This window comes from Topomyia yanbarensis, chromosome 3 (genome assembly GCF_030247195.1).
Source record: "Topomyia yanbarensis strain Yona2022 chromosome 3, ASM3024719v1, whole genome shotgun sequence".
NCBI lineage: Eukaryota > Metazoa > Arthropoda > Insecta > Diptera > Culicidae > Topomyia > Topomyia yanbarensis.
Window position 1 is genome coordinate 97,040,504 of NC_080672.1, and position 26,255 is coordinate 97,066,758.

At 39.0% G+C, this 26,255-nt stretch overlaps 2 protein-coding genes across 5 annotated transcripts in view; one reads left to right on the plus strand and one right to left on the minus strand.

Annotated features, from left to right (window-relative positions):
- LOC131687988 (high affinity cationic amino acid transporter 1-like) overlaps window positions 1–26,255 on the plus strand; it is a 400,280-nt gene that overhangs the window by 204,602 nt on the left and 169,423 nt on the right. The gene's annotated exons all lie outside the window — the stretch shown is intronic.
- LOC131687994 (ADP-ribosylation factor 1) overlaps window positions 1–26,255 on the minus strand; it is a 28,801-nt gene that overhangs the window by 1,698 nt on the left and 848 nt on the right. For 3 of the 4 annotated variants that reach the window (XM_058972116.1, XM_058972117.1, XM_058972114.1), the window contains 3 exons: window positions 13,599–13,968; window positions 13,424–13,533; window positions 13,222–13,347 (listed from right to left, as the gene is read on the minus strand). In XM_058972116.1, the coding sequence (XP_058828099.1) occupies window positions 13,222–13,347; window positions 13,424–13,533; window positions 13,599–13,746 (384 nt within the window). In that variant the 5' untranslated portion in view covers window positions 13,747–13,968. Of the gene's footprint in view, window positions 1–13,221; window positions 13,348–13,423; window positions 13,534–13,598; window positions 13,969–24,260; window positions 24,572–26,255 lie in introns of those variants that run through there. The other variant, XM_058972113.1, reaches the window with a different exon arrangement.

The window sequence follows — 26,255 nt, forward strand, 5'->3', positions numbered from 1 at the left end:
AAACACAGATGCGGGAAAACGTCGACCTAACTCGACGACCATTTTCCTATAAACGGCTGTCCTCGAAAGTAGGGCTTTTGAATATTAATATGGTACCAACTTTGATAATCAGTCAGTTCGTATAATTGCGTAAAAATGTGTGTAGTGGCTCCCAGCAATTGTTAATCCATAACTATGGTGTTTGGGTTACTGGATCTTAGTTTCATTTCTCCTTGGTAGTCATTTTTCGTGATGGATACGAAACGTATTCAACAAGAGGCATATATCGTCGCATCATACGATATATACCTCTTGTTGAGGTTTTAAATCACAAAAATCGTGGTATGTCGCGAAAAGGCAACAATATGAGTTTAAGGGTTAAAAAGTGAAACTCAACCAAATTAGTATATAAAAAATAAACGTTTCCTCAAAAAGCGTACTCTAACACCAGAGTACGCAATTAGTTTGCTGACGCAGAAAATAACTGTCCGTCAAAACAGAGAAATAAAATAAACGTAGTCAGCCCCATTCCAGTTAAATAAAAAAAGGTCGAGAGGTTTCCATGCGCAAAGCAATGTCAATTAAATACCAGCATTGAGCATGAGCGTGACAGACGCCCCATAGCTAATATGCTGTCCTTAATAGCAAAACTCTTTATTAGATCAACAGATATTTTATTAATACCGGTTTAGGTCAGTCCCAAACTAGATATAGTTCCAGACATGAAATGAAACATGTTTCTTGAAATTAAAAGTCGGTCGTAAATACAACAATCAACTCAATCGTCCTTGTATGTATCATGAACTTATTCAAGGTCATCTGAATAAGGAGCAGTATTTTTGACTCCAGGCCGGCAAAACATGGAAAGCAAATAGGACAATTGATATTAATTATGAAATGATTCTTCCCGATTAACATATGTGGCGAAATGTGCAGTTACGCAAACGTCTAGTCTAAATTACCGGGTTTTCATATGTATATGCTTTTTTAGTTCAGTGTTTTTCTTACAGATTACCGCTCCGGTTATTTTTTAATATTAGACGCATTCGTGTTTCGCATTAATAGACACGGAATTTTAGTCATACCGCTGATATTTTTATTGTTTGCTTGTGTTCCACTAGGTAAAAGTATTAATGAAGTAAGACTATTCTAAAATATATTTAATCTCCTGATCCTATTACGGAATTGATACGTGGAATTAGGATACGCTAAATGCAGATTTCATTGATAGAAAATCATTTCAATCATTGGTTTATTATATCCGGGTGCAGTAAAGACCACTGTCTTCGTATCCTACTTGATGCACGGAAATCAACGATAGAAGGTGAAAGAAGTTAACATCACAGTTTGGCAATTTAACGACGAGGCTTGCCTGGTTGCTTCTTACACCTTCGTCCAAGAATTTCCATTACAATTGTTGGACGATATATACATTCGATTAACCGACCAAATATTTCTGCAGACGTTCTAGAGACTTTCCTTATTTTAAGTAGCATTTGCGTTAAGCACAATATATCTACAAACCATCCCAATTTTTGAAAACTGCTAAAAAACTAATCTTTGTTTGCAAACCCTTTCATTAAAGACCTAGTTATTAAAATAAGAAATAGCTGTTCAAAAATCAGATCAATCGGTACATCGATTGCGAAGATCCCATGCGCACTACTAACGCTACTGTTTAGCAATGCTTCGAGGCAATAGTTGGAAAATTTGTCCATTTGGCATGAAAACATGAGCATTTTTAGCAAGAACTTGAGTAACCTCAACAAATCACGGAAAATAACTGCATTTTACCGAGATCAGATATATAGCACATTATTCTGCGAAGCAGTTGAAAGAATATATTTCACAATTACTACCCTCTCCAAGTGTTTGCCGGTCAAGATTTTGCAGAATTTCTTTTGAAGAACGTATGTCTTTTGGAATAAATTAAATCAAACTTTCCCGATATTCCCGAATCCCGGGAATGAAAAAACACAATTTCACGGGACATAAATTCCCGGGATGGAAGCTCTATTATTATCCATTTGGCATAAAGTCATTTGGCATAATGACCGTTTAGCATCATTTAGCCATTTGGCATAATGGTTATTTGGCATCAGCACTGAGCCGAAACGAATGCCTGCCGCTGTCTATTGTGGCTCGGTCACATCGCTTTCCTTTCAGGGTCGTCCGACGTCGGTACCGCTCAGTTGGACTTGAACTAACTATAGCCCTTATATTTGAGTAAACCGGGCATTCGAGTGGATCAAAAGTTTGCTTGCGAAGTGTCGCCGCTTCCGACGCTATGGATGCTGCCGTTAAATGCACACTGCACTGCTGCTTTTCCTTCTGTGCTTGTGCCAAATGACTTATGCCAAACGACTGTATGTCAAACGGGCACATCCCGATCAGAATGAAATAACAAGATTATAACAGAACACAATTTTTGTAACATATTGTGCTATAAATTAGGTCTCGTAAGTAGTTAAAATTACAGAAATTTATAACAAGTAACAATGCGAGATATAGTTATGAAATATTTTTGTTATGTGTTTCTGATCGGGATGTCAAACGGGCTCATGCCAAATGGCTCTATGCCAAATGGCTCTATGCCAAATGGCTCTATGCCAAATGGCTCTATGCCAAATGGCTCTATGCCAAATGGCTCTATGCCAAATGGCTCTATGCCAAATGGCTCTATGCCAAATGGCTCTATGCCAAATGGCTCTATGCCAAATGGCTTTCTGCCAAACGGCTTTCTGCCAAATGGCTTTCTGCCAAATGGCTTTCTGCCAAATGGCTCTATGCCAAATGGTTCTATGCCAAATGGCTCTATGCCAAATGGCTCTATGCCAAATGGCTCTATGCCAAATGGCTCTATGCCAAATGGCTCTATGCCAAATGGCTCTATGCCAAATGGCTCTATGCCAAATGGCTCTATGCCAAATGGCTCTATGCCAAATGGCTCTATGCCAAATGGCTCTATGCCAAATGGCTCTATGCCAAATGGCTCTATGCCAAATGGCTCTATGCCAAATGGCTCTATGCCAAATGGCTCTATGCCAAATGGCTCTATGCCAAATGGCTCTATGCCAAATGGCTCTATGCCAAATGGCTCTATGCCAAATGGCTCTATGCCAAATGGCTCTATGCCAAATGGCTCTATGCCAAATGGCTCTATGCCAAATGGCTCTATGCCAAATGGCTCTATGCCAAATGGCTCTATGCCAAATGGCTCTATGCCAAATGGCTCTATGCCAAATGGCTCTATGCCAAATGGCTCTATGCCAAATGGCTCTATGCCAAATGGCTCTATGCCAAATGGCTCTATGCCAAATGGCTCTATGCCAAATGGCTCTATGCCAAATGGCTCTATGCCAAATGGCTCTATGCCAAATGGCTCTATGCCAAATGGCTCTATGCCAAATGGCTCTATGCCAAATGGCTCTATGCCAAATGGCTCTATGCCAAATGGCTCTATGCCAAATGGCTCTATGCCAAATGGCTCTATGCCAAATGGCTCTATGCCAAATGGCTCTATGCCAAATGGCTCTATGCCAAATGGCTCTATGCCAAATGGCTCTATGCCAAATGGCTCTATGCCAAATGGCTCTATGCCAAATGGCTCTATGCCAAATGGCTCTATGCCAAATGGCTCTATGCCAAATGGCTCTATGCCAAATGGCTCTATGCCAAATGGCTTTATGCCAAATGGCTTTATGCCAAATGGCTTTATGCCAAATGGCTTTATGCCAAATGGCTTTATGCCAAATGGCTTTATGCCAAATGGCTTTATGCCAAATGGCTTCATGCCAAATGGCTTCATGCCAAATGGCTTTATGCCAAATGGCTTTATGCCAAATGGCTTTATGCCAAATGGCTTTATGCCAAATGGCTTTATGCCAAATGGCTTTATGCCAAATGGCTTTATGCCAAATGGCTTTATGCCAAATGGCTTTATGCCAAATGGCTTTATGCCAAATGGCTTTATGCCAAATGGCTTTATGCCAAATGGCTTTATGCCAAATGGCTTTATGCCAAATGGCTTTATGCCAAATGGCTTTATGTCAAATGGCTTTATGCCAAATGGCTTTATGCCAAATGGCTTTATGCCAAATGGCTTTATGCCAAATGGCTTTATGCCAAATGGCTTTATGCCAAATGGCTTTATGCCAAATGGCTTTATGCCAAATGGCTTTATGCCAAATGGCTTTATGCCAAATGGCTTTATGCCAAATGGCTTTATGCCAAATGGCTTTATGCCAAATGGCTTTATGCCAAATGGCTTTATGCCAAATGGCTTTATGCCAAATGGCTTTATGCCAAATGGCTTTATGCCAAATGGCTTTATGCCAAATGGCTTTATGCCAAATGGCTTTATGCCAAATGGCTTTATGCCAAATGGCTTTATGCCAAATGGCTTTATGCCAAATGGCTTTATGCCAAATGGCTTTATGCCAAATGGCTTTATGCCAAATGGCTTTATGCCAAATGGCTTTATGCCAAATGGCTTTATGCCAAATGGCTTTATGCCAAATGGCTTTATGCCAAATGGCTTTATGCCAAATGGCTTTATGCCAAATGGCTTTATGCCAAATGGCTTTATGCCAAATGGCTTTATGCCAAATGGCTTTATGCCAAATGGCTTTATGCCAAATGGCTTTATGCCAAATGGCTTTATGCCAAATGGCTTTATGCCAAATGGCTTTATGCCAAATGGCTTTATGCCAAATGGCTTTATGCCAAATGGCTTTATGCCAAATGGCTTTATGCCAAATGGCTTTATGCCAAATGGCTTTATGCCAAATGGCTTTATGCCAAATGGCTTTATGCCAAATGGCTTTATGCCAAATGGCTTTATGCCAAATGGCTTTATGCCAAATGGCTTTATGCCAAATGGCTTTATGCCAAATGGCTTTATGCCAAATGGCTTTATGCCAAATGGCTTTATGCCAAATGGCTTTATGCCAAATGGCTTTATGCCAAATGGCTTTATGCCAAATGGCTTTATGCCAAATGGCTTTATGCCAAATGGCTTTATGCCAAATGGCTTTATGCCAAATGGCTTTATGCCAAATGGCTTTATGCCAAATGGCTTTATGCCAAATGGCTTTATGCCAAATGGCTTTATGCCAAATGGCTTTATGCCAAATGGCTTTATGCCAAATGGCTTTATGCCAAATGGCTTTATGCCAAATGGCTTTATGCCAAATGGCTTTATGCCAAATGGCTTTATGCCAAATGGCTTTATGCCAAATGGCTTTATGCCAAATGGCTTTATGCCAAATGGCTTTATGCCAAATGGCTTTATGCCAAATGGCTTTATGCCAAATGGCTTTATGCCAAATGGCTTTATGCCAAATGGCTTTATGCCAAATGGCTTTATGCCAAATGGCTTTATGCCAAATGGCTTTATGCCAAATGGCTTTATGCCAAATGGCTTTATGCCAAATGGCTTTATGCCAAATGGCTTTATGCCAAATGGCTTTATGCCAAATGGTTTTATGCCAAATGACTTTATGCCAAATGGTTTTATGCCAAATGGTTTTATGCCAAATGGCTTTATGCCAAATGGCTTTATGCCAAATGGCTTTATGCCAAATGGCTTTATGCCAAATGGCTTTATGCCAAATGGCTTTATGCCAAATGGCTTTATGCCAAATGGCTTTATGCCAAATGGCTTTATGCCAAATGGCTTTATGCCAAATGGCTTTATGCCAAATGGCTTTATGCCAAATGGCTTTATGCCAAATGGCTTTATGCCAAATGGCTTTATGCCAAATGGCTTTATGCCAAATGGCTTTATGCCAAATGGCTTTATGCCAAATGGCTTTATGCCAAATGGCTTTATGCCAAATGGCTTTATGCCAAATGGCTTTATGCCAAATGGCTTTATGCCAAATGGCTTTATGCCAAATGGCTTTATGCCAAATGGCTTTATGCCAAATGGCTTTATGCCAAATGGCTTTATGCCAAATGGCTTTATGCCAAATGGCTTTATGCCAAATGGCTTTATGCCAAATGGCTTTATGCCAAATGGCTTTATGCCAAATGGCTTTATGCCAAATGGCTTTATGCCAAATGGCTTTATGCCAAATGGCTTTATGCCAAATGGCTTTACGCCAAATGGCTTTATGCCAAATGGCTTTATGCCAAATGGCTTTATGCCAAATGGCTTTATGCCAAATGGCTTTATGCCAAATGGCTTTATGCCAAATGGCTTTATGCCAAATGGCTTTATGCCAAATGGCTTTATGCCAAATGGCTTTATGCCAAATGGCTTTATGCCAAATGGCTTTATGCCAAATGGCTTTATGCCAAATGGCTTTATGCCAAATGGCTTTATGCCAAATGGCTTTATGCCAAATGGCTTTATGCCAAATGGCTTTATGCCAAATGGCTTTATGCCAAATGGCTTTATGCCAAATGGCTTTATGCCAAGTGGCTTTATGCCAAATGGCTTTATGTCAAATGGCCTGACAAATAGGGAGCGGGCCATTTGGCATAATGGACGTTTAGCATAACGGACATTTGGCATAATTTTGCTGAATGTCATTTGGTATAACAGACGAATGTGTAGTTAATAATCGAATGAGCCATAAGGTTAAAACTGCACTAAGCAATAATAATAATAATAATGTGTTTGTCCTGTCACTAAGCTAGTGTCGGATTCTGATGAGAGGTATTCGAAATGCCTTTCCAATAATAATGTATTTTCATCCACTACCTGATATTGATTATATTTCGAGTGAATACAATTCATAACTGATTTTGCGTTCTTTTAAATATAAACAGTTCTTTTGAATATATTCAGTTTCATTTAAATATCAGTTTCATTTTTGAAATTCTTTTGTTTTCTCATTTTCGCATTTATGGATTGTTTGTTTATGACATACGTTGTAGTACAGCGTAGATTTTACGGGATTTTGTTGATGTAGCGCACTAGAACTGCGATTCACTAGGCGTAACTTTTGTTTTGGTTATCATCATTATGTTCAGCAAGGAGGTTTAGCTGTCGATACAGCGTTTCTAAAAATGAACATTATCCTTATTACTGTTCTTTACATTATGCGCTTTGCCCATGATCGCATATTTGTCCCGTTTTCTATTGGCGATTCTACGTTGAAACCGCTCGCAGATAGCGCTGGAAGGAAAGTGTTGCTGATTTTATTTTGTTCTGTCATAGTGCATATATTTTCTGTAAACATTGGTAAAAAATGACTTTTAAACACCAAATTACCGATCAATTTGTTGATAATTGTTTATGAAAATGGAGGAAAATCATCATTTTATCAGATGATGAGTAAACATCTTGCGAAAAGAGTGTAAAACATAGTGGTTTCTAATATTATTCGCAGAGCTATATGCGCGCTGTTTCGAAATGTAATTTGTTGAGCACCGTAGCCGCCGCAACAGCATTTCCCGTTCGTCCTAAGTTAAGCTAAACCTTCATGAGATGGTGTAAATTCATGAAACTCTCCAGATCACGCGAGGAAAGAATATATCCGGCTAATAGGAAAGTGTCAGCTTTGTATCATGCACAGCCGATCCTTCTCTCCGATAGTCTTCACTGAATCTCCTACGTAGTTCAAAATATAAAGGAGTTTGACATTGGTGCTGATTGGGTCTCGGTTTCGAGTTGGAACTTTATTTATGGAACGATTTTTTATAACCACAATAATACCCCGATTACATTTCGAAGAAATGTATGAGTCAAATAGTTGTAAATGGCTGTACTTTCAGAATAATTGCAAATAAAACTAAATTTCTTACTAGTTTCATTCATATTTTGGCAGTGGTTAGCTTTTTCCGAGAAGATAATGAAGATTTTGTTGTAAGCTACGACTCACTTAAGGGTGAAAAAAAGCAAATTGTATCACTTTGCCAGTTCATGAGCTGAATCATAGGTGTCGCATGACTAATTTTGGTTTTGTCGCAAATCGCCAATAGGATTTCCTATCTTTATGGGACTGATTTGCGATCATGGGCAGCGCTGTTCTTTCGAATTATATACCGTTCGACAGTTAACTTTATCATTGGGTGAAGCCAGTGTAGCACGGCTTTGCCGTATAACCGAGACCCAGGCGAGGTGGCCGCCGACCCCCTGTCGGAAACGACGGCCCCTCGGAGGCAAACCTGTGTCAGCGTTGCCAACTTTTTTTTTCAAAAAAAACTGGAGCCTCTCTTGAAAAAAAACTGGATGCTCGAAAAAAACCTACTTTAACCTTGTAATGTTAAAGTCAACGATTCAATGAAAGTAATTTTAAGTAAACACGTATGTTCCATACCTTTTCTGAAAATTTGAGTCGGTTTTTTGATATTGCTGTCCAAATTTTTAAAAAATATTAAGGCATTCGAATATGATTGCACTTGTAATAATTACAGTCGAATTTAACTACATTAAAGAATTCAATCTACACATCCACAAAATCCTAAATTTAAGACCATTTGCTAAACTTGAGGATGTGCTTAAACCTTTCTTACGATACCACTATAGCAACTAGCCGAGAATTCAACAAATGTTCATCAAAATATTTGACACAATGTACTTCCACCTTTATGTTTGAGTAAAATTCATTTGAAATCGAATCAAAATGTACATTCCCTAACAGTTTTAATCATGGTATAAACAGAATTCATGTTACGCTGGATTAAAATCTTATTCTGGGGCACTCGGCATCATTCCATCGCTTGCTTGAAAATCCTATGAGTCAAGTTACAATTTGTGAGAGAGAAAAAAACTAAATAAATTAGTATTTATTAAAAAAAAACTGACTCAACTTTAAAAAAAACTGGAAAATTTTTCCGATTCTCTGTTTAACTGGATGTTGTAAAAAAAACTGGAAGAATCCAGTTTAAACTGGAAGGTTGGCATCGCTGCCTGTGATCCACTCGTTTGCCCAGATTACTCAAACATAGGGGCTATTAATTAGTTTAGATCCGACGGAGCGACAGCAATGTAGGACAACACATAACTTGAATTAGGCGTTAATGTTATTAATTTGTAGTGAATGAATTAATTAATTTTGGTCCTTCATCAGTAGCACGGCTCAAAATTATGCCAAATGATCTTTTTTTCTCGCAGTCTAAAAATCTGTCTGTTCCTCCGTAGATAAAAAGTGGCAAATGACCTCCACACACCAAATTCTTTTGCCGGAAGTCAGCACAATTTTTCTAAATTTTCATCAACTGAAAGTTTCAGTATTCAAAGATAACGACAGTTCAGCAATTTATAATGAATCCATTTGACAGATTTACTTCGCCGAAAATCAGCAATTGAGATTGTCATTTTGATAGCGCAATTACCTGTTTCTCGGTATTTCAGGCTAGATTACTGTGAATTCGGTATTCACGCTGTCAATTAGACAATTTGAATTTCTGAATTTTCAGCAAAGTGAATTTATCAAAAAGGTTGCATTCAAATTGCTGAGGTTTCACCAAAATTGATGAAATTTTCAGCTGATGAAAATTCGGCAAAATTCAGCTGAAAATGACAACCAAATTCTGGTGTGCAGCATGATCACTTCTCAAAATTATGCCAAATTACCATAATGCCAAATATCCGTTATGCCAAATCACTCACTTTATGTAAAATTAGAAATTATGCCAAATGACAGTTATGCCAAATGACTTTCAGTGTGATCAATTCTCAAAATTATGCCAAATGATCAATATGCCAAATAACAGTTATGCCAAATGTCCGTTATGCTAAATGACCTTACGCCAAATGGCCCAACTAAGCTGATCAACTGTCGAAAAAATCCGTATACCATGCGAACAATCTACCTGAGTGTGGTGAACGATTACGCTTCGTTGCTGCAAGCTGTTCGGATTTTTTTGTCAGAGTTGGTCAGCACACCCATAACCAATTATATATGCTGTAACGATATTCAATAGGCAAGGGGCTGGAAGATATAAAACGTTAATAACTAATGTCGTTTGGCTTGAAGCGAAACTGAGACACGTTCTAACTCGAAATTCTGTCACAATGCATGGACTGAAAGCGGTTAGAACCTGACTCAGTTTCGGGGTCACGCAAAAACAGCATAAGATCCATGAAGCAGGCCGTTAACCAACGTAGAAAGCATCTAGAGCCCTTCGAATTCTGGAGATCTTCTATCCAGATAGACCAACAACACTCAGGCGATTCCAGAAATCAAGAGCAGCATCACGGAAAGAAATCATGTTAGCGGAACAAAAATCGTGGGAAGATTTTGTGACTAAGTAGTACTCAAGCGAGCGAATGACTTTGCGGACAGTCCGAAAGCGGAAGAACTAGCAACTTATTTAGCATATTTATTTAACTGACACAGAAACATGCCTGCAATACTGAAGAATCGATGCGTTCCGATAGAAGATCAAAGATTAATAAGGTTCTTGTTAGCAGCGATGTCTTTCTGCCGCGAGGGCAGAGTCTCATCGACAACACACACTTCCAAACTTAGAAGCGAATAATTTACAGATATTTTGTGAATTATTTCCAACTTCACCTTTCAAAACTATTGTAGAAGGTAGACCGGGTTCTTTCCGATGCTCATCAACGAATCTCCAAAACGATTTAGGATCCGACTTAATCATTTTTAAGTTATTTTTTGTTGATAGTTTGAAAAACAAAAACTAATCAGTTTTTTAAAATCGTGATTGAGTCTGACATAATGAGTTTTTGGCGACAAGGTGCGGCGTTTGCTGGACGTTTGTAGTATCGCTCTTTACGCCGTTTATAGTTGACGCAATTCTGCTGTCTGCCAGTGGGATTGGTCAGATCGTCGATTATTTAAATGACCATCGCTGAGATTTACATATGGCAGAAGTTTTCAGTAGCGGAATTCACATCATCTTGGCTTAGCGGGGTTAATGCTCTGTAACATGTTCGAATTGTCGCTGCAATCGACCCGCTTGTAATTGTAACACACTCTTGGCGCGTGGTTCAAAAACTCATGGGCTTGGTCTACGAGTGTGAGATGTAAGGTGAGATGGTGACGAACATACTTTAACTAGCGGGACGAGAGCGGTTGAAATATTCGATGATTGATTAACGCTTAACGTAGTATATAATTAAAATACTGTCGGTCTCGTTCATGGTGAGAAGGGAGCGGGGGTTACTTCTCTAATCTTCACATCACATGATTTGGTATTTTTAGTTAGTATGTATAACAAACATAAAGATGTGACACAAGGTGCTAAAAACGCACAAAAATCCTATCAATCCTATTTTTCATTGAATTGTCTGCTCTAAAGATATTACCAAGGGCCGTTCATAGATGATGTCGCGTATCGACAGTTGGGGAAACGCCATGAATTACCAAGAGAAAAAGTAAAAGCTTGAGATGTACTAGTGGAGTGGGGTTAATAAAACCAACAACAATTTTTAGACTTTTTTCTGGACCCCAAACAAAAAATATTCCATAACGAATATCATGTAACATCGATGACAGATCAGTGGGATTAAGGCCAAGGTCCCCTTGGGTCGTGCAAAACTGAGAAGCAACATCAATTTCGGCACAGAGAACAGACTTCCATTTCAAGCATAAAAGTTGAGTAACAGGCACATCCAAAGGTAATTGAAATGCCAGAGCTGATTCTGTCGTCATTCCGTTTAGTGCGCGAGTTTCACTGAATTGATACCCAAGTAATCGTTATAATTATGGGATATGCCAGTATGGTGGTCGTAACAGTCTAGCAGATATTTGTTCAAATGACAAAACAAGTATTTTAAACTTGTTTGTTCGAATCTGGATGTCTGTTCTCATTAATACACACTAGAACAGGAATAACTGGCAGAATACATAGTTACAGGGAAATTAGCAATCGTGGCCATTACGGTTATCAGCGCTCTCTGAGTTAGTTAATAGTAGATTGATCCGCTTCAGACCTAGGGGACTGCGGCTGCAATCCTATTAGCCCGCTAAAAAAATACTGTCGGTCTCGTTCATCGTGCTGCTGATCTGCAGAAGCGTGGCCGTACTATAGCTACCCAAAAGAGTAATGCTGCCAGGATGAAAAACGGATTCTTCGGGATCAGAATGTTGAAATCCGTTACGAGATTATTTATTGCAGAGGGGTTGAAATCGCCGAGAATAATGATTTCGCCGACAGGTTGTGCCATCGCAGCAATAGACGTCAATGATTCAGAATAAGCATCAACTAGTGCAGTATCACGAATTTTGTCGTGTGGAAAATAAACCACACACCGCACCGCAAAACACTACTGCGAAAGATCGGCGACTTCGAACTACCCTCCATATTTCCAGGCGAATGTACGGCCGGAATGATGTATACAACACCGACCTTACTCGGAATGAGCCTTTGTAGGCTCTCGACAAAGGGCAAAGTGTCTGTCTCATTTCAATAGGGCCTATCGTTATCGGCTAGCCTCTTCTCCCACTATCCGTAGAGATAACACTTCTCGAGATTTTCAACGCTGTTATTTCAATTCCATAACCCAATTGCAACGACTCTGGACTTGCTGATTTCCGATCGATTTCGTTCACTTGCTTTTACGCATAAATTTGCTGGCAAAAAGCAAGGTTCGATATCAATGTCTCATTCAGGAAATACAACTTCTTGCGGGACATCATATATTGGGAATCATTTAGTATGTTGAGAAGTAGCATTTCCAATTTTGAACTAACATCAGCCCACCAAACGAAACGATTAAAACACCGCCCTGAACGAGACTATGTAAAAAATCAAAGTTTACGAACAACGCTTAACTTCAAATATTGATTAGGAGCCGAAGCGCACACGCCTCAAATATGAAATTGGAAACAACCACACATGGCGATATTCATTATCTATCACTCTATCGGTAGTCACAAATTTCACAGCTCGCCTTGTAGACATTGAATCACACAAAGCCAGTGTACTGATGGAGCACATCAATACGCATGTATTGTAGTGACTTAATTGATGTTATGTTGCTATATGAAGACTTCATTGTCAATCAGGACTGGGTTGGACAGAACCAGTTATTAAAAAACAGCATCTATCTTATCTACACGCTGAAGCATTCGAACTGAAACTGAACCTCGTGTAAACGTGCCATAGTTTACCAATATTTATTAGCAAATTGGCGGTGATTAAAATTAGTTATTGGAGAGGCGTTTCGAGTTCCTATCATCAGAATCCGACACTAACTTAATGATAGGACTAAGCTTTTGGCAATAGTTTTGTCCTTGATCGTGTCTGGTTCTCCTGAACGGTAATCGCAATTAATATTCCGGTATCCATTATTTTCAGCAGATTAGTTGAAAAACTCACCTGTTTGTTTGCAAATATAAGTAAAACCGCATCTCTAAGCTCGTCCTCCGCTAGCATTCGCATCAGTTCTTCCCGAGCTTCGCCGATACGCTCCCTGTCGTTACTGTCCACGACGAAGATAAGTCCCTAAAAATATACACATAGATCAGTCAATCAGTAATCCGCTGATAAAAGCGCACCGCTCGCCGCATCGATAGCTTACTTGTGTGTTCTGGAAGTAATGCCTCCACAGTGGCCGAATCTTGTCCTGACCACCCACGTCCCATACTGTAAAACTAATGTTTTTGTATTCTACAGTCTCCACGTTGAAACCTGAAAAGAGCATGAATGAGACCATCGTTACGCTGATAACAATATTGAAGTTCCCGTTTACATACCAATCGTAGGAATCGTTGTAACAATTTCTCCTAATTTTAGTTTATACAGGATTGTGGTTTTACCGGCAGCATCCAATCCGACCATCAGTATTCTCATCTCCTTCTTACCGAACAACCCTTTGAACAGATTCGCGAATACGTTCCCCATGGTTGCGGGCGGCTTCCGGTTGCTGTTTCTGTTGCTTTGCTTGTTTAAAGAAAGCCAACAATCCTAACCTATAAGAACAAGCGTACCTTGCTCCGGATGTGCTGGTGAGGGTTGTGGATGTCGCCGTGGGAAAAAGCTACGACGTTACGTTGATGCTACTGCCGGGTTTGATGTTACGACGGTGTTCGTCTGTAATATCCGAGGGGTTTTTTAGTGTTGATCCTGGAAATGAAATAAGGAGAGGTTATCAATAATCCAATGTTTGGATTTCTAGGATATGGGTAAAAGGTGGATTGAGACACGCATTTATATTCGCTACTAAAAAATAGCGATGTGACCCTGAACAGATATAATAACACATACAGACATATTTATTACTTTTTACGGAACCTAATCTGCCGTGATACGCATAACAGTCCCACCTGCATAGGAAACCCATAGCAAATGGGACTGTTATACGGATCACAGCAGTAATAGTCTCAAAAAAATAGTTTGAACAGTTGATTCACTGATTGGACACTTTTTAACTGAATCGCTTTTTAGTAGGACCTCCGCTAATTGGATCCTCCTATCTCTAAACAGCATCGGAATGTCAAAATCTCAAGTCAAATTCACTTTGACAATCAAACTGACAACAGTGACAACAATCAATTTTCCTTTTTTATGTTTTTAACGACATTCAATTAGCAAGGGACTGGAAAATGAAGTATATTTTACAATATTAAGATCCATAGTACTCAAGGGAGAGCAAGGGGTTGAAGGAAGAAAGTTTTAGAAAAGCGTGGATAAGGTCATTCGGTGATTCGCATTTCTAATGCCAAAAGATACTGAAAAAAAATCATATCGTTGGCGAAATAATGGCGGGGTCCTATTAATTTAATATTGACGTCATGAAAATATAGCAGGAATGTCACAGGACCGAGATGACTTGCTTGCGGAATGCAATATGTAGCACGAAATGATGCATATAGACAGTCTCTAATGCTAATTTGAGGTTGCCTTTTATCGAGGTAGGAACGAAACCAGCGCAGTTGTCCAGCTTTGCTAACTTGAATATTTTTTTGGAGAACAGCTGACAGATTTCCTTAGTGTCGGTGCCTAAAAGTCCACTAATGAGATAGGGTAGATGATCTCTTATTCATCTCATTAGCCAGGATGTCACACTATTTCATTGATAACTCAACTTAGAGCGACTGGATTGCGCTTAAATAGGTATCATCAAGAACCCGGATTCTTTTCGTTGACATACTTTCAGAACGACTTAGGTTTGGATTTCAATTGACCCTCCACGTTTCGCTGATGTCGTAGTTGAGTTGAAAGTAGTGGTATCGCAGTGAAAGTGTCCCATGTTTCGTGATTTTTTTAAAAGCAGCTCGTTTGGCAGTTTTCAATCGTCTAACGACGGTTGATTGCCCGGGAGGGTGTTGAGTGGTGCTAATTGTTCGTTTTGGCACATGACTGTCGATTGAGTAGTTAAAATATTAGAAAACGACATCGCTGCATTGTTCGCGTTGTCATTGTTAAGATTTTCGTCCCAGTTTATATCCAGCAGCATGCTAGCGATGCCGTCGTAGTCAGAGTTTTTGAAAATCGTAGACGATCCAGCCTGTGACGTCTCCAAGGGTCACCATGTTACCAGCGAGTACAAGATGTAGTGGGAGATGGCGCGCAAATGCTAGTCTAAAGAAGTTTAAGCAATGCAACAGCACGGAGCGTAATCCCGGGCACTTTCAAAGCAGAGGTCCAATGTACGTCTATTTTCGTTGATGACATTGTTGATTTGTCGAAGCGATACGCTGCTGTAGCTGTCCAGAATACAACTGACATAGTCGATACGCGTAATTTTTCTATATCTAATTGAAGAAACGGCGGAAAGATGTTTATTCGAGAGTTGTCCTACTGGAGCAGTAGAGCTAGGTTCTCGGAAGGGCTCCCCGTCAGAATCACATACTAAAATTTGCAGACAAGACAGGCGAATGGCGTCTACTAAAACACTGCTTTAGGCCAACTGCAACGGGCCGTAATTCTGATTGTGATATTTATTGTATCGTTCAGGTATGTGCGGGCGTAGGGGCTCGCGATAGCGTGTATCATCGCGAAGGGCTCGAGCATTTGTACGTTAACGTGTTCGATCGCGTGTGTGTATGTCGCGTGTGCTAACGTGTATGTAACTTCGCGTGTATAAATTCTATTTTATAACCGTGTGCCTTACGCATATTCGTGTGTGTTCTTGGATGATCGCACGCGAACCGTGAATCTAATACTTAATTTTTGGTGTGCGGCTTAGATGCTAGAAGAAAGTGAGATTTTCCATATCACTACAGTTTCCGGTCATGTCGCCAATGAAGGTGTTTTGTCTAGTGGATCTAAAAGCTTTATTTTTTTTAATTGGTCCAATTGATGGCATGGACCTAGTCTGCTGATACCAAGGATAGAAACTTCCGGAAGTGACCGATTGATGATCGTACGAGCGCGGGAGATTTTAGGTTCACACTTGAGACCGCGTTTGAAAATTTTTAAGCGCTGAGACGTTCACCTTATCACCGGGATGTTATGTTTGCGAGATCGCGGATATAGACGCCGTGTATGTTCGCGAAGGAATCAAGCATTTGCATGTTAACGTGTTTGTCACGTGTATGTGACTTCGCGTGTATAATTTCGATTGTATAATCATGTAGCGTGTATTATTGAATGATCGTGCGCGGACCGTGAATCTGATGCTTAATATTTAGTGTATGGTACAGATGGTAGAAGAGAATCAGTTTCCCCATTTTACTAGAGTTTCTGGTCATGTCACCATGGAACATGTTGTCTAGTGAATATGAGCGTCACTTTTTGGATTTGTTCAACTGAAGGCATTAGCCTAGACTGCTAGGATCGAGGTTAGACTTCCGGACGTGACCAATTCATGATTGCGCGAGTGGTGGATTAATGCTTGAGACCGCGTTTGGAAGTTTATAGTTGACCTGTGCGCCGCCGCGCCACGCCGCCGCCGCCAGTAAATTTTAACAAACGCCAACGCCGAAAGGTAGACCGGCGGCGCGCCGCCGACGCCTTTTTCTCACGCCGACAATTCGCGAACTCGGAAATCGTTGACTCATAATTTTATTCACAAATCTAGGAACATTGTCTAATTAACTGACTGACATTAACTGATTCATGATTTATCACATATTGATCTTTATTTGGTATTAGTGGTTGTGAATTTGATCACAAAACTAACAAAGTCTTGATATTTTCTCGAAAGTCATCGCACGACACTCGGAATATAATTCATGGATCCATTCGTGCTTCGTCAGCTGGTTATAGTTGCGAGTTACAATTCAACATTCGTGCACGTGAATGAAATTTACGATTATGTACCTGATCTTAATCATTGCACGTAATCAATTTCACTGGAACCTTCTTTAACCGATTCATGACAGTCGTGCTCGTGAAACATGATATAGTTCATGAAGTAATTAATTTTCCACATAATCTTAATATACTTACGCAAACAATTACAAGGAACGCAGACTATTATTCAAGCATTTTTCGCTCTGCTTTTTGTTTTTGAAATTTCTATGCGAGCTATTGTGTACAACTGCAAGCAACAAGTCTCATAGGTGCGAGTATTAGATATAAGCAAACTACTAGGACCTGTAACCCTGTTATTCTTTTGATAAGATTTAGTGTAATGTTCGGAATTAAATGAAACTGCGCTGAGCACCAAAAATACATTACCTAGCCACAATTCATGTCCGTGAAATAATTAAGAAAACTATAAGACACGTGACTCTGTAAAAAATCCGACGGTGAGCTCAAGACTAAAATATCACGATAACCAGAGGCGACGCGTCGGTACGTTCAACCTGTTCATTGAACAGGTAAGCAAAATCTGACAACCCGAACATTAACAGCAGCAGCACACAAATTAATTTAAATGAAATTAATAATCTCCAAACCTTGACGTTCGACAATTTGATCCAAACGATAAACCAACTTAGCATACCAAGTGAGTACATTTCAAAAAAACTCTGTCTACTCATGACCGGTTCAACCTCAAACATGCACGCATCTCGTACTCTCACCGCATGCTTTCAGCAGCTACATGAGCAACGGCTGTAACAGCACCGTGAATGACATGGGCGACCGCGACGGCTTTTTATACTGATTTTCCTTTTGCACCGGTTCAAGTCAAATATTGAACCAGGGCGCATTGGTGCGATGTCCATATGAGTGTGTTGTGTGCAAACGAGAGCAATTTATAATTTTTGAGTGCGTGTTGTCGTACGTTCAAAACAGTCGGTTGAACGTGAACGCTTTCTTGGGTAGCCTGAAGAAATGTCGCTGCACTTGGGGTATATTGGTTTTGGGTATGGATTGCGTTGGTTCAACGATAATAAAGAACCGTCTACTTTTGCTTCGAAGAACTGTGTGCTCTTTGCATTTATATGTTGAAAACTTATCTACTGAGAGTGTAAAATGGACATAAACTCAAACCAGGAATTATTCGAATTATCTTGTGTTCTATTGAAAAAATGAACGGGTTTATGTTAAATATCTCGTGCTTACAATATTTCACGAGCAATTTTTTTCTGGATTCAATGAATTGCGTGAAGAACATTCAAATTTCTACCCCATTTGAAAGAATCGAGGGATGACTTTTAACCGGTTGACAAATATTTCAATTTTTCTTATACAAAATTTGACGATTATTTCTTGGTGTGTGGTACAAAAGATTCTACATTCCAAGATAATTCATATCACACTATGATATGTCATCACAAAATTCGTCGTAGTTTCGTTTTCTTCTTTGAATTTCGTACAATTTACACTAAATATTTAAAATTACGAAAAATTTCGTTCATCAAGTCACCGTGCTTTTTATTAGTTCACGAATTGGAAGCATCCAATATGTTTTTAGCAGTTTTACCAATAAATTCGTTCAGCGATATGAATTTTTGGCGCATATTTATTGTGGAGATCCTTCGGAAAAAATCGTTCTTATTACGAAAGATGCTCGTAAATATTATAAAGGCATTCGTGTATTTTATCAAACAATTCGTTTGAATAATGAAATGTAATAAGATAACGAAAGTCGTTTCGTGGTTTTTACAAAAAACTTGTGATGAAAATAAAATCGTTTCCGTATAAATACCAATGATTCATCATATGTACGAAAAATTCGTATATTTTACGAAAGTTTTCTGAACGAAATATATTCGTAGCAGATTTACGAATATATTTTCTTAGTGTACTTTTTGGTCCTTTAAGCATTCTACCAGACGTTTGTTTGACAATTATCGGTGGGTTTTTGACAACAAATTTGTTTTGCTCAGCTCTCACGTACAGAAAAACCCGAACATCTTTCATTGGTCCTATTCGTTAGACATTGGATGGAATCGATAATTTTGTCGAGCCCACCCGAGTACCGTCAGAAAATATAAACGAGAAATAATTAGCTGATCTAAAAACCCCCAATTAGAGATGATTGTGACGTTTCCAGGACCTTTGTAAAATATTGAACGGGTTGACAGTGGAACCACGCGTCGCCTCTGACGATAACACGACGAGAATTTACGAAAATCGTTGCAGATCGTTCAGTTCTTGACTTTTTTAGTCAATAAATTTAATACAATTCAATGTATCATCAAGTTATGAACTAGAATCATAAAAATATTAAACATATTCAGGCACAACCACCTGCTAAACATTTGAGTATAATGCCATTTTTTGCGTGAACTAGTTTCTGAAAACACAAAAATTATTTTCAATACGAGGTTTTTTTTATTATTGATTGACAAGTGATCTATTTTGAAATAGTTGGGCAGAGTGATCTTGACTTTTCGCGATGCTGCTGTACTGATGTGGCGATGTAGAGGGTAAGATTTCTGGTCTTATATTGCGAATTTTACACCCAAATACTCACAGAAATATAATTTTGTCACACGAAAATATGCTCACACCGCATGTACCATAGCTTGGTTGTTGCGGTGGCTAACAAAAACAACATTTAACGCCCTCTCTAGGATTGTGCGTAAGATGTTCGGTTTATTTGCTGTCCCCCATGCAGTTTAACGTGAGAATTATTTTGCTGCTTTAAAAATGTGCACAAAAGTCTATCTACAGATGAAACGGACAATAAATTATTCATCGTGTGATCTAGCCCCACTCAGGAAAGATTTTCAGTGTCAGTTGCATCACAGACAAATAAGACGTAACACGAGATGCATTTTCATCACTAGTAGAAAAAACGGTCGATTTAAATTACAAAAAATGCGCCATATCAGCGAGCGTGGCGTTAGTGAAGAGAATTTGACACATAGCTAAATGCGTTACTTAGTTTCCGCACCCACCCGAAAACGTTACCGTCTTTTTAATCTCATGCAAACCAAAACAAAAAAAATGGACCCGAAATGTGAAATTCATTCTTGCTGAACTGCTCAAGGCGGGAGTTGGTTACAATCATTTCTTAAGTTACAACACGATGCCAATCGGTGAGTAAGCACATAATAGGATGCTAGTAATTTAATTGATTCGGTGTATCGAATCTAACTAGATGTATGCAATGGATTAGAATTTGTTGGTCCCCGGAACTGCTGGAGAAATTGGCGGGGTGCAGGTGCTAAGAAAACTAAGGATACGCTCAGACCATTTTCAATCAGGCTTGTTTAGTGATCAGTTTCAATCCAACAGGAGCTAAAACATCAACTCATGGAATTATTATCATCGCGGCGATTTTGTACTTACAAGTAAAAGTAAACGTCAGCCTGGAAAATAAAGTAATATGTCTACCTTGAAAGGTGTCCTTACACGATCATTAAGTGATATTTCTGCGCAGTAATGCCATTAATAACGCCTCGTGTTAGGGTACCTGATATCTGCGGGATTCTAAAAGAGAGACGGCAAAGAAAACTAAATAGAAACAATGAAACGACAAGAATTAATTTCCTCAAGCAAAACAAAAACTGTTTTACCGTTGCTTAATTTTTCAAATATAGAACAATAAATAATTTTTGTGGGTCATTGAAATACAGTCGTTACTCTGCATTCTTTAAATTTGTCCATTGCAATCATTATTTCATGCGAAGACGTAGGATGCGACATCGACAATTATTCTATTTCGTTCTTCAAATTTTACAACTGTAAAAAAATTCCTATTTTCATTTATTATCTTGCATTTGGCAAGCAGGGTGTGCATTTTTGGAGCTTCAGTTGAAAAAAATTATTTGATCTGGTTGCAAGAATTACATTTCGTGCAATGTGTTCAACAGATGTCGGTAGTACATCGTGGGCGATGATTTTTTTAGAATTTTCTTCAAGCTGTAACATCTGTTTGTATGTGCTGCGAAGTCTGTTACAAGAGAAACCGAAAATTTGGGAAAGGAATTGTACTGCCAAGAATTTTTTTTAGTTACATAGGCGTCAATATTCGTCACGCCGACACGCGCCGGCGCGCCGCCTCCGATAGGGTCCAACGGCGTGACGCCGCCGCCGGCCAAATATATCGCTTACGCCGCCGCCGATTAAAAATGCATCGGCGCACACCTCTAGTTTATATGTGCTACGTTCACTTAACTTCCGGGGTGTTTTCATGTTGGCGAAATCGCGGGCGTAAGTATGTGTAAATGATTGCAACTGCATGGTCGCGTTTGTGGCCAGGTTTGTGTTATCGTGAACGTCACGAGTGCTTGTACGTTTGTACCTATACCTTGGCCCCCACTGTGGAACAATATTTGCAAACACGGCACACAGCAAAAGTCAATCCACGTCGACCCGCCAGTCGGCCACGCCACCGAACACAGACTAGTGGTTGAACATTAGTATGCGCAGGTGCAGGAAAAAAATACATAAAAAGGCACATAAGCCCTCTCGGTCTCCTCGATGCACCACTATCGAGGCGTAGTGCAATAACCATCTTAAAGCAATTGGGTCATTAAATGAGAAAAAAAAAAATTCTTTTTTATTACATATATCGATAAAGCTGATTTTCGTGATTGCAACAATGTATTTTTCCAACTCAGGAAACGTGAAAATAAAATTTAAATTTAAAATAAAGAAATTAATTGATAGTCTGGATTTGACACTATCAGAAGGATTTGACGTTTCGAATTTCAAATGATGCCCTGTCAGAAAAAATGAACACATGTTTTCCCGGTTTTCCCGCAGGGTTATTTTTATTTGACATAAACACCATACAATGAATAGTTTTTTTTTTTTCATTTTGGAAGTTGTCTTGATGGGCCAGATGTAAACAACCGCAGTTTTCCTATGTATGGTTGCCAAGTTTATATAAGATTTATTTAAAAAAAAAACAAAAAAATTCGTTTTTACGTATGATTTTTTTTTTGAAATTATGTTATATTATGTATATTGGACCTAAAATTTATCGAATGGAATGGAAAACTGTATATAGCTTAATGACCCAATTGTTGGTCGGAGGTTCTGTAGCAATATGTTTGATGAATGCAATACCGCCAAACCCCCAAAGCTAGGTTAGGGAAATATTTTTATTTCATGTTTTTGACAATAACATATTGTATTCTGTATATCTGAAGAAGTGTTCGCTAATCGAATTGTTACATTCTGGCAGATCTCTGCCGGTCAGACCGACAGAAATTTCATCAGGTATGTTCGAGCGACAAGTTACTGGGAGTTCGCTTTCGAATGTCCTGGGTTTTTACTCACCCTATATGGCCACCCTACTTAGTGGTCCTACACAATCATCGCTAGGGGTTCCCCATTGTCACAATTCTCGAGTATTTTTCAAATAAACTTCTCTAAAAATAAAAATATTATACAAAGAGTTAAGGACCAAATTGTTAGGTACACTGATAAAACTGTAAACATTGTCTATTAATTTTACACATGGATTATTGCAATTAGCGGTGGCATAGACACGCATACGAAAAACTACCTAAAATTAAGTTCTTTTGACTCAATTTTGGGGTATGATGGAATAAGGTAAAATTAGGTAAACCGCGTTGAAAGTGGTTTCCGTTTGGATCACGGCAAAAATCACAACTCATTGATGGATTTTTTATACCCAACCTTGAGTTCAATGTATTTAAATTTAGGTTGAATTTATCTAATTTTGAGTATATTCTAAAAGCCCAAAAATATATATTGCACCAGTACTCGACTGAGTCGAATCTCTCGTTTTGTTTTTGACAACACTAATAAGTGCGAAAGCGACGCACAACTCAAAAGTAAGTTTAAATAACTTATTCTTTGGTTTGTTTTATTTTGTTGGTAAATAAACCTAATGTATTTTCAATAAATATTAATCTTACATTCAGATTTCGTAACTATAAGTCGCATAGAAGACGATTCAATAACATTATGCACATATAACTCATGTGTGTGCATACATAGTTTATACGGTTAACGTTAATGTTAGATGGTGTAATGAAAAACAGCTCTAGAAATAGGATTAACCTTTGGATTTTTATAAGTGTAGGTCGATTTGATAAAGTACTCGAGAAATATTGGTATTGTCCTCCCACAATCTCACATTAACGAAAAAAGTTTTTCGATAAAACATATTAACGTCTCGTTTTTGTTTACTTCCCCTCATATTGTAACATATGGTCATATCCTCTGCCCCTCTAAACCCACTCACCACGCACAGAAGCCGTTAATTTTTTAATGGTGCCTAAAGAACTTGTTTTGGCCAAAATAGGTGGTTATGTCACACTGATAGATATAACCCACTAAAAGCATTACGTATTTTTCGAATGGTCCCTAATGTCATTGCTGAGCGGTAATGTCCAATCTAAAACTGTTTGAATTGATAATTTTTTGTTTTCAATATTTGAAAATGAAGATTGTATTGTATCGGAACTTCGTTGGTCACCGTTAGCTGGGCGGCAGCACTTCTCCACTAGAATCCATTCCAATTGCTAAGGGCTATGCTATTTGTAATTACAAATGATACTGATAACTGTTGGTTGTCAAACGGAAAGGAATAGCCGCAGTTTTAAGCCATAATTGCTTTGAGAGTAAATCTGGCTGAGATTCAAATTTCTAGCTGTATAAAAACGTTGTTTATAGATCACATGGGAAACGATCTATGTTGAACCAATCGCCCCGTATGAATCATATAAGCAATTCTGGCAACACTGATCGGAACTTTCCGTAGTTTCGCCGCCGTTCAAGTAAACGATGACGAGGCTCCTGCACCCCGTCCCTCCACTTCTCTGCAGACGTGTTTTACAGATTTCAAATGAGAAAGCAGTGAATCAGCATAGACTGTGCGAACTTGCAATTTCCCCATCTTCCAGCCAAACTCGTTGCCAGTTGCCTAGACGTTCTTCCCGTGACGTCGCACCTAACATCCCTTTTTCTGATTGATAGCTGTCGTTTTTTCATTCAGGAATATTCAATTGCACAATCGTTATTCCCATCTGACCCGACTTGCCCGATAAATCCACAAATCAACGCTTTAGTCGTACAATACACCATTCCAGGAACCGCACCCGCAGCTTTTGGGGCCATCGTAACCTGCCGATGTCCACCGCACTAGCACTTACACAGTTTTTCTTCTTCCTCCGGAGAAAACGTACTTTTCTGCTGGACAAAATGCTCGGCTGATTCATTCACGTCACACGCCGCAACCCAATGTCGATAGCAGCCGTTTGACGAGAATTTCCGGTCCAGGCCTTCCGACTGCACCACTAACCACTAGAATAGAATACAGGACAAGCCGCGACGGAACCGAACCGAACGAAAAACGGTCGACCCACACAAAATACCCGAATTTTCGTAGCTAAAACGCACGGAGCGACGGACTCACACGTCAAGATGGCGGCGAATTTTCCATCCAAAACCTTTTTTCTCGCTCTAATGCTCTGAAAAACGCTCCTGCTTTCACTGCTTCACGGTTTATTTTTTTGTGCTCAGAGACCAAGAACGGTTACAGGCTGTCGCCTTCTGTTCCAGTGAAACTGGTCCAAGACAGTGTTGTTGTCCTCCTCTGCACACGGGTGTCTGCCACGTCCTCCCTCAAAAAATTGCTTGTGGGTTTTCTCGCCGCCGATCTGTACTAAAAATGTAATAATTTGACGTTTCACGGTTTTTGTCAAGAAATTTTAGGGCGAAATTTATGGCTGCGTCAATAACTGCTTGATACACAAATTATACACTCAGGCAAAACGAGTAAAATTTGTAATTACGCGTAGAAAACGAAACTATTTTTTCATAATATTAAACCCATCCACTTCTACGATTATCTTAAAATTTTATAAGGTATTGCGTATACCGGTTGTTTGAATTTCATACGAGCATCTTATGTTTCTCATATGAATAAGAGAATGTATAATATTGTCTTATGGAAAATCGACGATGTCTTATAGAAAATTAAATTATAGCGATTTGCCAAAATAATCGCCGTTTCATATGATAATCTTATGATTCATAAACGGAACTGGGCCAATTTGGAACTAGTAAGGGTTTATGAGCTATAGAACTGGAAAGTGTCAGCCGATTCAAAAATATTTTTTTCCTGAAAGCCTGATCAGCTGCGCACATTTTTTCTGAGGCGAGTTTTTCCGTTCTTTGAGCGTATTGTGTATAAACGGCTCTGTGCAAAAAAAACATGAAAGGTCCGAATTACCCCAACCCTGTTCCACTTCGGACCACCCATTTCTTATTTGCAATAGAAATAGATTCCTATATTGGCCTAAGTCATTCCTATTTAATTTTCAGTTAATTTCGAATTGTGAAATGAAGAGTTCTCATTGATATATAAAACTTTGTAGTAAAAGCTATCCGGCAGATCCAAAATCGCCATAATGCATTAACATGGATTAATTAATCGTTGTTGCCCAACAAAAATCTTGTTTTTTGGTTTACACATTTTTCAAAAAATAGCGATCCGAAAAAACATTTGCCCTAGCGGACGCCCACGAAAATTGAGAACCGAAAAATTTTGTAAGATAGAACAGAGTTACATGACAGCCATGAAAATGATATATAGCTGAGAAACAGCTGGGGGTCCGAATTGGTCCACTTCCCCCTATACGTTCTTCCGGTGGCTGAAAAATATACGATATTGTGAAAATCGCTATATGTTTTGCCTGTGTGTAGAGTAAACGGTATAGAATTTGATATTAAAATGTAAGCAACATAAATATTTCCTTGTTCTCGAGAACTTAATGGCATTTTCGTTTTGACAGTGCACTACACCGGTGTAGTCGGTGCTACACTCATTCAAACTTGAGTGTAATCAGTCTATCTCTTTCTTTGCACTACACCGGTGTAGCACCTAGAAAAAACGAAAACGCTATAAGTTATCGTACGGAACGTTGAAGAAATGATCCAGGCTATTCTGATTATCATGGTTCCTGTTGAGTTCAATAAGCTAATGAATCTCGATTATTAAGTTTCCCAGTATTGCAAAAGTTGTGCAATTATGTGACAAACGTACATATTTAATGGATTCCTTCGGCTTCTAGCCCGAAAGCATCTTGTCTCGTTAATATTATCAAATGTTAGGCTCATTATGTCAAATACTCTCAGCAATTCAC